Source organism: Coffea arabica, chromosome 2c, assembly GCF_036785885.1.
Source record: "Coffea arabica cultivar ET-39 chromosome 2c, Coffea Arabica ET-39 HiFi, whole genome shotgun sequence".
Classification (NCBI taxonomy): domain Eukaryota; kingdom Viridiplantae; phylum Streptophyta; class Magnoliopsida; order Gentianales; family Rubiaceae; genus Coffea; species Coffea arabica.
Window position 1 is genome coordinate 65,932,356 of NC_092312.1, and position 10,322 is coordinate 65,942,677.

The 10,322-nt window shown below is 33.7% G+C and overlaps 1 protein-coding gene across 1 annotated transcript; it reads left to right on the plus strand.

Moving 5' to 3' along the window:
• The first annotated feature begins 9,353 nt into the window (after window positions 1-9,353).
• LOC113727483 (uncharacterized) lies at window positions 9,354-10,293 on the plus strand. The gene has a single exon (XM_027251678.2). The coding sequence runs from the start codon at window positions 9,517-9,519 to the stop codon at window positions 10,150-10,152; it is 636 nt and encodes a 211-aa protein (XP_027107479.1). The 5' UTR covers window positions 9,354-9,516; the 3' UTR covers window positions 10,153-10,293.
• The last annotated feature ends 29 nt before the right edge of the window (window positions 10,294-10,322 follow it).

Genomic DNA, 10,322 nt, shown 5'->3' on the forward strand with positions numbered 1-10,322 from the left:
ACTGAGACTCAGCTCTAGCAAGAAACCAGATCCTTGGCCATGAGCACTACTCAGTTCTAGCAGGACGCCAGAGCAGACATGAAAGATATGGAGGCTCGAATGAGTCAAATGACAACTGTCATTAAATGCCTAAAGTCCCACGTTTATGGAAAATTACCATAGCAACCCGAGGCAAATCCCAATAATGTAAGTGCCATGACATTGAGGAGTGGCAAGGAAGTGGAGTGACCTAAGTTAGAAAATTCGAAAAACAAAAGTGACGAGGAGACAGAAAAGGAGATTGAAGAGGAAATACGCATTCGCAAAGACCCTATAGTAACATTCACTCCTTCACACCCTATTAAATCTAACTTACCTCTTTTTCCTTGCAGGTTGGAAAAGACAAAGATGGTAGAGAAGGAAAAAGAACTTTTGGATGTGTTCAGGAAAGTGGAGATCAACATTCCCTTGTTGGATGCAATCAAGCAGATACCGAAGTGAACCAAATTTTTGAAAGATTTGTGCACCCACAAAAGAAAGCTAAGGGGTGACGAAAAAATGACGGTGGGAGAAAATGTGTCAGTTATACTCCATAGGAAACTCCCACTAAAGTGTGGGGACCCAGGTATGTTCACAATTCCATGTAAAATAGAAGGTACCCAATTAGGAAAGCGATATTGGATTTAGGGGCGTCGATAAATGTAATTCCTAAGACTATTTATGCATCTCTTAATTTTGGGCCATTAAAAAGCACAGACATTATAATCCAACTAGTAGACCATGCCAATGCTTATCCAGAAGGGTTAGTTGAAGATGTTTTGGTACAGGTCAATGAATTAGTCATCCCGGCAGATTTTTAAGTCCTATATATGGGAGATGAAAGGTCATTAAATTCGTCACCTATCTTGTTAGGTAGACCATTTTTAAGCACTGCTAGGACAAAATAGATGTGAATGAGGGTACTTTGTCAGTAGAATTTGATAGAGAATTGTAAATTTCAATATTTTTTATGCGATGAAATACCCAGAGAAATCTAACTCTATTTTTGCTTTGAGTGTTATTGAGACACTTGTACAGGAAACATTTGAACTTGATGGGGAAGACACATTGGAAGTGGTTTTGGTGAAGCACCTTGAGTTGGGAGCAACTTTCAGTGTGGAAATCAGTGATGAGTTGTATCATGCGGTCGAAGCACTGCACTCACTTCCACCAATTTTCTCAAGGTATGAAATCCCTTCTGTATTTGTGCCTGAAACTCAAACGAAATTGTTGCCTTCTGTTGTGCAGGCACCCGAGCTGGAGTTTAAACCTCTCTCAAAGCACTTGAAGTATGCCTTCCTTAGGGACAAGGAGATACTACCGGTGATAATTTCTGCACACTTTAGAATCCTTTTTATCCTACCCTCTCACCCCAGCCCCATTACAACCTTGCAAAGTCTCTTGATTGTTGCATTTAAATTCATAAGTAAATGATGGAGATATGATATATGAGCAAGCTTATGGTAGTGTCATTCTGTTATGTTGAATTGAGAGCCATCTTATATACATATCCTAGACACTTTGGTGTGAATGAGTACACATTAAATGTGAGAATTGTTGATTTGGTATATTCTGAATTCGATGAGGTTATTGGAGAATTTGGAATGCAGTTTTTGGCATGAACTGCTGTGAATTGCTTGGTATCTTGATTGCACTTCTGAGTTAATTATGCTTGAGGGCAAGCATAATTTAAGTGTGGGAGAGATTGATAGGGTGCATTTTAGTGGGATATTTTGGATAATATTGCACAATTGTTTGACTAAATATTGCATTAATTGGGTGGATTCTACTGAGATGTGGTATATGGTGTTAATTGCAGGGATTGGTGCTGAGAAGTGCTTAAAATCACATTCCGAAGGACTTCTTGATGAGTAAGCGTAACCACGCCTAACTCCAGCCCTCAGAGCCGGATCTCCGTGGTTCATCACACGTGGAGCCCTTCAGGCAGTGGGGTCCGCTTAAGAAAGCTGAAGAGATTTAATTGTAATAGTTTTTCTTTTATTTAGGGAGTTTTGGTATTTGAATACCAATTTGGGGAGAAAGGAGTAAAAACGCGAATTAGGGGAACCGTTTTGTTTTCCTCTTTGGTGGGGCCGGCGGAGTAGAAGGAAACCAATTCCTTTAATTTCGTGGCTACCAACGTAAGTAGGGGAGATTTTTACTTCCAAGGAACTTCGGCTTGACTTCATTTTTCGCCTTGTAAAAACAATTAGGGTAAAAAGAAACAAGAGGGCCAGCATTGTTGACCTTGTGTATTGCTTTTCTTTCTTTTGTTGACCAAATTGAAGAAACCAAAAAGCATTTTCTCGTATGTGTTGTGAGAAACCAGCAAGAGCCGCAATTGTGGGCCATTGGAATTGTTTTTCACTTGGCTTTGACCGAAATTGAAAGAGTTTTTCAGATTCTTTTTTACGTTGCTTTGGAGACAATTGGAGGCGATCAAGTCCCTTATTCTTTCCTCCTGTTGTTGACGGGAATTGGGAAAATCAATTGGAACACTTTTCCCAATTCCCCACATGCGGTTCGTTCTCCATTAATGGAGAACTAAATTCCTAATTCTAGTCAAAGGGGCAACTGACGAATTGGTTCGACAATTACTGTGAGATCTAAACCGTTTTTAATTATTTCTTTCATTTATTGGTATTTATATGTTTCCTGCTTTTAATTATTATAGCTCTGTGTATGATTGATTAGTGCGCAATAATTAATTATTCATATAGGTGATTTTGCTAATTAGGGGTAATTGAATCCGTAATTGTTCGAATATCTCTATCTCTGTAGTAACTGGCGTAATTGGGTTTATGTCAGGGAAACATACGATCTAAGTTAAACAAACCCTCATAGCGTGTTTGTTAGTTAGAATTGAGCCTTTCTTATTATTAATGTAATCTATAAATTAAATCCTATGGTTGTATCTAAGATTGTTTCTGGGTTAGAGAAATAGTTAATGTCGTACCTTAACTATCAAGAAATTAAGGAAAGGTTGATTGTTTATCGCCTGCATGACAACTATAATCAATCTATTAATAAATAATGGAATTAACTGTGAATCGATGATCAGTGTATGAACCAATTCTAAAGTGTACCCTTGACTAGAGTTCTCACAATTATTTCTTTTAATTAATTATTTTCTATATTTGATTTATCTAATTCATTAGCATTTAATCGCAAACCCCCCATTTATCTTGACTCGAAAGGAAATAAATTTCTCCCCAGTTCATGAGGAGACAACCCTGCTTGCCACTATCTAATAGTTAGCGAATTTAGTTAGATAATTAATTCGGGTATATCGGATTAAGCAAACTCTTCAGGGACATGGTGAATCAAGTAACTCATTGCACACCTAGAGTCCCTGCTTCAATACTTAAAATTGATTATTGACTACTTTTGCGGTAGTTAGGTTTTATTTATTATTATTGCATAGGTTCGGCACCGTAACCGATGGATTTTAGATTTTAGTTATGTTTTTTCGGTGGTGTGGCACGTGTCCCAAAGAAACCAAACAATTTAATTTTCATGCGCCAGAAAACTCTTATAGTTACGAGCTTTTCGTTTTAGGTGGAGTCTTGGAAATCATACATGGTGAGACAGTTTTGAGAATGGGAAGAAGTATGGTAATTTTACCACTTGATTGCCTTAATGGTTAGGGTTAGAGCTCACCGAAGAGAATCTCGGATTGCAAGTAGTGATGAGAAAAAATCTTGCAAAAGGAGACGGTGAATTGAGGCACTTTCTGACAAATTAATTGGAGGTTGGACTCGGGGTAACTACACATGTTCATTTGCCAATTGAATCAATTTGGTGTCAGAACTGTATTTATTCGAGTATGTAGTTTGGTACTATATTATTTGGTAGTTGAACGCAAATGGTTGTTAAAAGAAATTTTCGCCAAGGTGGAGATTTGTTAGGAAATTGGCTTAATTTTTTTTAGATAGAATTCTTGTTTTGTGTGAAAGTAATTAGTTTGCTAATTGGTTTTAGTTATTTGAAATAGTAGCCAAGGAATATTCTATTTTGTTTAAGATCAGAAGTTATTTCCTATTCTGTATAAGTTTAGGAATTAGAATTGGTTTTCTATTATTATTTGGATTTTTTGACTAAATAATATTTCCTATAAATAGATGGGTTGGCACATTATACAAGAGACACACAAGGGCACACAAGAGCAAGATGTAGCCTTATACATAGGGTATGGAAGAGAATTCTTGTGAGAAAAGAGATAGTATATAAGAATTAGATTTGGATTCAAGTTGTATTCTTGTATAGGGTTTTTCCTCTCATAATAAAGAATGAGTTTCTCTCCGTGGATGTAGGATCAATGGCGGAACCGAACCACATTAAATATTGTGTGTCATTTATTTTTCATGCTTATGGCTTGTTTACCATTAAATTGTTATATATTTGATATCTCAATAATTATTTATTCCGGGCTTGAATCCTAACAAAAAGGTATCAAAATATCAAAGCAACTAAGAAAATTTAAATTGTAAGTTCAACACTTCAACGTCACAAGAAAAAACCAAAATAGGTATTTGTTATCCATCAATACAGTCCCAAGGATCAACATGCTTATGGTTTGTTTGCCATTAAATTGTTATATATTTGATATCTCAATAATTATTTATTCCGAGCTTGAATCCTAACAAAAAGGTATCAAAATATCAAAGCAACTAAGAAAATTTAAATTGTAAGTTCAACACTTCAGCGTCACAAGAAAAAACCAAAATAGGTATTTGTTATCCATCAATACAGTCCCAAGGATCAACACAGTTCACAAGTTCCAACCTCATTAATAAAAAAACGTACAAGTCTAAAAACATGTTTATGAATTTCTCAACAAGTAGCTTATGAATTATCACATTTTGCTAAAATATTGGAGTCTATTGAATTCCTACGGAACTCTCTAGTGACCTTCATTAAGCAATTCGTACTGGATAATTTTCAATAAATTTAGTAATAAAATATTCTTTGTTATAAAAAAAAGGTCTAAAAAAACATGCTTAAAAGTCAATTCAGAAGTCCAACATTCAAAAATACACGAAACAAAAGGTCTATCCAAAGATTAATATCCCTAAGCATTGTAGAACTCCTCTTCATCGAAAAATATATCAAGTACACAATGTTAATGAAGACAGATTAGCAAATTTTTGCCAATAAGAAACTCATGTACTTCCCTATTAGCCTTAGAACGTTGGTCTAGCATAATTTATTTGACAAAGCTTTTCAAACATGGGCATGATCATATTCTTTTCTTTTTAATCTTTTTTATAAGTGAGAGAACTTGAATCCAATACCTCCCCTTCCACCTTACCACCCAACACAATCCTCCCGATCATGATCATGTTCAACTATGTAATCGACAATTAGATTATAGGTGGTAAGCATAAGCGTATCACACAATCAAACATTCACTCCAATCATAATTAGTCCAAGATGCCTTTCGCTTCTTTAGAATTTAGATATCCAATCGTGACTATTACACCAGTCAAGCAGGCCAAACGATCACATGGATGTTGCAATAGATAAGCAAAACGTTCATATGAAGTCGGGACTAATGCCATCGACAACCACAGGCTATATGAGCTTAACATAATCAAAGCATATCCAAGGTGCCCACGTTAGATTAAGAACAGAGAGAAACAGAATTTTCATATATTCATGTCAGATCTCATAATCCACAAAATTTCTAAAGCCATCGATATATATATATATATATATATATATATGTGTGTGTGTGTGTGTGTGTGTGTGTGTGTTTGTGTGTGTATGTACGTATGTGCATGTGGGGCATATAAAATAAAATAATATTCAGTTCTCTATATGGTAGGTTACTGAATTAGATGAATTCATATTCTACCAAGTGAACTATCTATCTTTTCGCCATATGAACTTCTTTAATATTTGTGAACTATCCCTTCCTTTTTCACTTTCTTATTTATAGTAATTTTCAATCAATTTATTAATTTTCACCTTATATGTACTTGTACATACCTTATTAAATTTTTGGGAAAATAATCGGTTTCATCCTTCACATTTCACAAAAATATTATTTTCATCCCTCACTTTTAAAATGAAACAATTTCGTCCTTGACATTTAAAAACTAAAATTATTACATCCCTGAACCCAAATTTCAATCTGAATCAAACCACCAATCAACCTGATTATAAATTTTGGCGGTGTAATTGGTAAATCACTTGGTTAACTCAAATTGATATTCATGTAAAATTTAATGAACCTAAAAAGAAAAAATAAAAAATTATAACATAAAAAAAAGATTAATCTTTTTTACATTATCATTGTATACACTGACGGTTTTATGTACTGCCATATCATTTTAATTTAAATTTAAATTTAAACACCAATTTTTATATTTATGATACACATCTAGATTCGCAAGCGGATATATTAACGGTGCATGAAAAGATTTATCAAAAAAAAACTCTACTATTCCAAGACAAAGAATGGCCTTTTATGTTATAATTTTTATTTTTTTGGTTTAATAAATGTCATGTGAATATGATGAAGTTGACCGAATGATCTATCAATTCTATTTTCGAAATTTATTACTAGGTTATTGGATGGTTTGATTCAGATTGAAAATTAGGTTCAGGGATGTAATAGCTTTAATTTTTAAATGTCAGGGACGAATTTACTTCATTTTAAAAGTGAGGGACGAAAAGAATATTTTTGCGAAATGTGAGGAATGAAACAGGTCATTTTTCCGAATTTTTTTTTTCAATTAACTTATAGTTTTTCCTTTTTTTTAAAAATCTTTCAACTAATTATATGCCGCCCCATTCAAGTAACAGACTAAGAACTAGTTAAAAAAAATATAGATGGCACATAAACTACTTGCAGCGATCAACATGAGTTAACTCTAAATTCAACTCAAATAATTTCAAGGAATATCACTACCGCAACTTATAAACATAACCAAACAAACACAAAAATATAATTGAAAGATGGTTTTCCATTATCCAATCTTTATATTTGATTGCAGCGTACAAAAGTAAAAAACTTTTAAATCAAAGTTCTATATCAGCAAGTTCTTTTTTATCATTACAATGTTTTCACAAATTAGGAAGCTGCATTTTGATTTAGTTCACATATCTCCCCCCCCCCCCCCCCCCCCCCCCCGCGGCCGGTGGCAGGAACTGAGCCTATACTAAATCAAAATATGCATTAGCTATTTATTAAGGATTAACTTTTATATACTGAAGGTATAGTAATTTTTTTACACTAGCAGTGTTGGATCTATGCCACATATGTATAATTTGAATTTTAAATTTATATTTATATTATATAACATGATCTAAACATTCTTGTGTAAAAAAAAAAAAAAAATCTTTACACTGACAGTGTATAAAAATTAATCCATTTATTAATACGCTTACTCATTTCTCAATCTTCTCATCCTTACAATCATAAGGGCAACCATTAGTATTTGACTTTTCTCTTTTTTCTCTTTTCTTTTTCTTTTTCTGAAAAAGAATAAGTTGACTAATCTCTAATCTTAAACTTTGGAACACGATTATATCTCAAAATACAAATGGAAAATATGCATATAATATTGCTAATTAGATGCCTGCATTAGTTTGATATTTTTTTTTTTTTTGAAACATACATTAGTTTGATATGTTAAAGGATAGAACATTTGAAAATATACGAACTTAATTGTCAATTTCAAATTCTCATATAAACAAACATATGTATGCAGGAAAAATACTTAAATTTAAGATTTAGATGATCAAAAAGAGAAATAATTTACTTGAATGTGTAAGCAATTTAGTTATGAACAAAATTTTTTGACATAATAGACAAAGTTTTAACAAGTTAACATGTAATACTAATACAATTATTAGCGATTTGAACTTCATAGATTAATTAACAAAATAGCAAGTTTAGAAATACTTAAAGAGTAAATTTCAAATTTTCATAAAGCAAAAGTTAGGTGGAGGGGAGCAATGGACTTTCATCAAAATCTAAGGAAGGCAAGAGGAAGATTTTGAATGAAAACTTAAAAAACTCAAAACCTGTGTTTTCAAACTCGGACCGGACCGGCCGGTCCGACCGGTTGAACCGGGAACTAGTCAAGTGTCTGGTCCGAGTTGGTCATCAAAATCGGGAGATTCAAAACCCGGTCAACTCCGGTCAAAATCCGGGTTTGACCGGTACAGAACCGGAAAAACCGGTCCGACAGGAGATTTTGTAAAAAAAGTTCAAACTTTTTTAATATTATGTTTTGGCCCCCTAAATTGTGAAAACTTATTAATATACCTCAAATATTTCAAACTTTAGAAATATTGTCCTAAAATTTGATGTTTTTTTTCAATTAAATCCATAATTTTAATTCTAAACTTGTTAATGTTTATTAAATAATATAAATTGTTATTTGATTGTTCTAATTTCTTTGTATTTTCTTGTTAAATATATTTGAAACATCAAATATATATGAATATACCTTATTAATATCAATATGTTATTGGATATTTTATATACAATAATTTAATTTTTAAATAATTTTTATTTATGACGTCATCCGATTCGACCCCTATCGACCCCCGGTCGAACCCATTGACCCCTGACCCCTGACCTCTGCCGAGTCGATATCCGGTCCGGTTCTGAAAACATAGCTCAAAACTTAGGAGGCAAGACAAAGATTTTGAATGAATATATGGAATAGGGAGATGACACTGTTTGGTTACAAATTTTAAATAATACACCTCCAAATTGGAAAAGAAACATTAATCTAAAAAATAAATAAGAAAAAATTTCTATTAATTTTTCCTACAGCTTTAATGTAAAAATTCTTTTATATTAGTAGATGTGGATGCACAACAACACGTGTAAAAATAAAATTTTAAATTTGATAGAAATTATGTGTCATGCATCCATAATCACTAGTTAAAAAATCTTTACAATGATGTTGTAAGAAAGAATGATCTAAAAAGTTTATACCACAAACTATTTTACTTGTTCGCATTTTTTTCCTTTATCTTAAGAAATTTAATTGTATTTTTCTTGCATGACTAATATCCTTGCACCATGTCTTAGTAACAAATGGTTTAGGTTGGCATCAGGCAGGCAGATAATCCAGACTAGAATGCTTGCTTCCTAGTATGCAAGAGTTCAGCATTTCCCATTTTTCTCCAAAGGAATCAAGAAAAGAAAGAAAAAGAAAATTAGTCAAATTTGTACTTGATGCATCCCATAATTTTCTGGTGCATCTAGGGATTCTTAGAAAATATTGGGCCTTAGAGTTATTCACCCAAATTTGAATTGCAGAAAGAAAACAAGTAAAAAAGATTTATACCTTATCCAGTTCTTTCAAAGGGCATATACAATTCCTTCAATGGATCCAATTGATGCCTCCTCCACAGACACACACTGCCAACACATTTTTCTGGTAATTATAGCGCCAAAAATACCAACTGAAGAAACAGATCTATCCCGCAATCAAGAAAACAAAAACATCATCTTCTTCATTAGGCTTCTAGATGGCTTCAGCCGCAACAAAACCTTCCTTCACATTTAATCTTCCAACCACTTCTTCTCTAACTCCACCATCCAACAATCATAAACCCAATCCCCAGCTCAAAATCCCACCTCTCTTCTTCAAATCCCATTCCATTTCATCCCTTCATAGCACTAGAAAATCCTATTTCAACACCCCTGCTGTTAAGTCCATTGATGTTTCCAAAGAAGATAAGCCCACAAGCTCATTAGCGGAAGAAACAGCCAAGAATTTATCAGAAACAATCACTGAACCTTCCCAAGAAGAGGCTCCAAATTTTGATAAGAGAAGACTTGAGGAGAAATTTGCTGTATTGAACACTGGAATTCATGAGTGCAGGTCTTGTGGATATAGATATGATGAAACTGTTGGGGACCCTTCATATCCCATTCCACCAGGGCTGCCATTTGACAAGCTGCCTGATGATTGGAGGTGCCCAACTTGTGGGGCTGCCAAGGGTTTCTTTGAGAGTAAAAGTGTGGAAGTTGCTGGTTTCGCTCAGAATCAGCAGTTTGGATTTGGTGGTAATTCACTAACCTCTGGCCAGAAGGCTCTGCTCATATATGGTGGTCTAGCTTTAGGCTTTTTGTTCTTCTTGTCTGGTTATCTTCTTCAATAGTGGAGGATTAATCTGGGCCGAATAATGATTTGTAGAGTTTTATCATTTTGTTATTGTTGTTCTTAGCACTTTTTAAGTACAGGCAAAATGTACTCGAGCATCTGTTACTGATGTGTAGATAAAGAAAATTTAAGAATTCAATGTTTTGGAACTAATGCATTAACACACTG

Bases quoted from the DNA above. Each gene is read 5' to 3' on its own strand.
- LOC113727483 (XM_027251678.2), top strand. From the start codon at position 9,517: ATGGCTTCAGCCGCAACAAAACCTTCCTTCACATTTAATCTTCCAACC.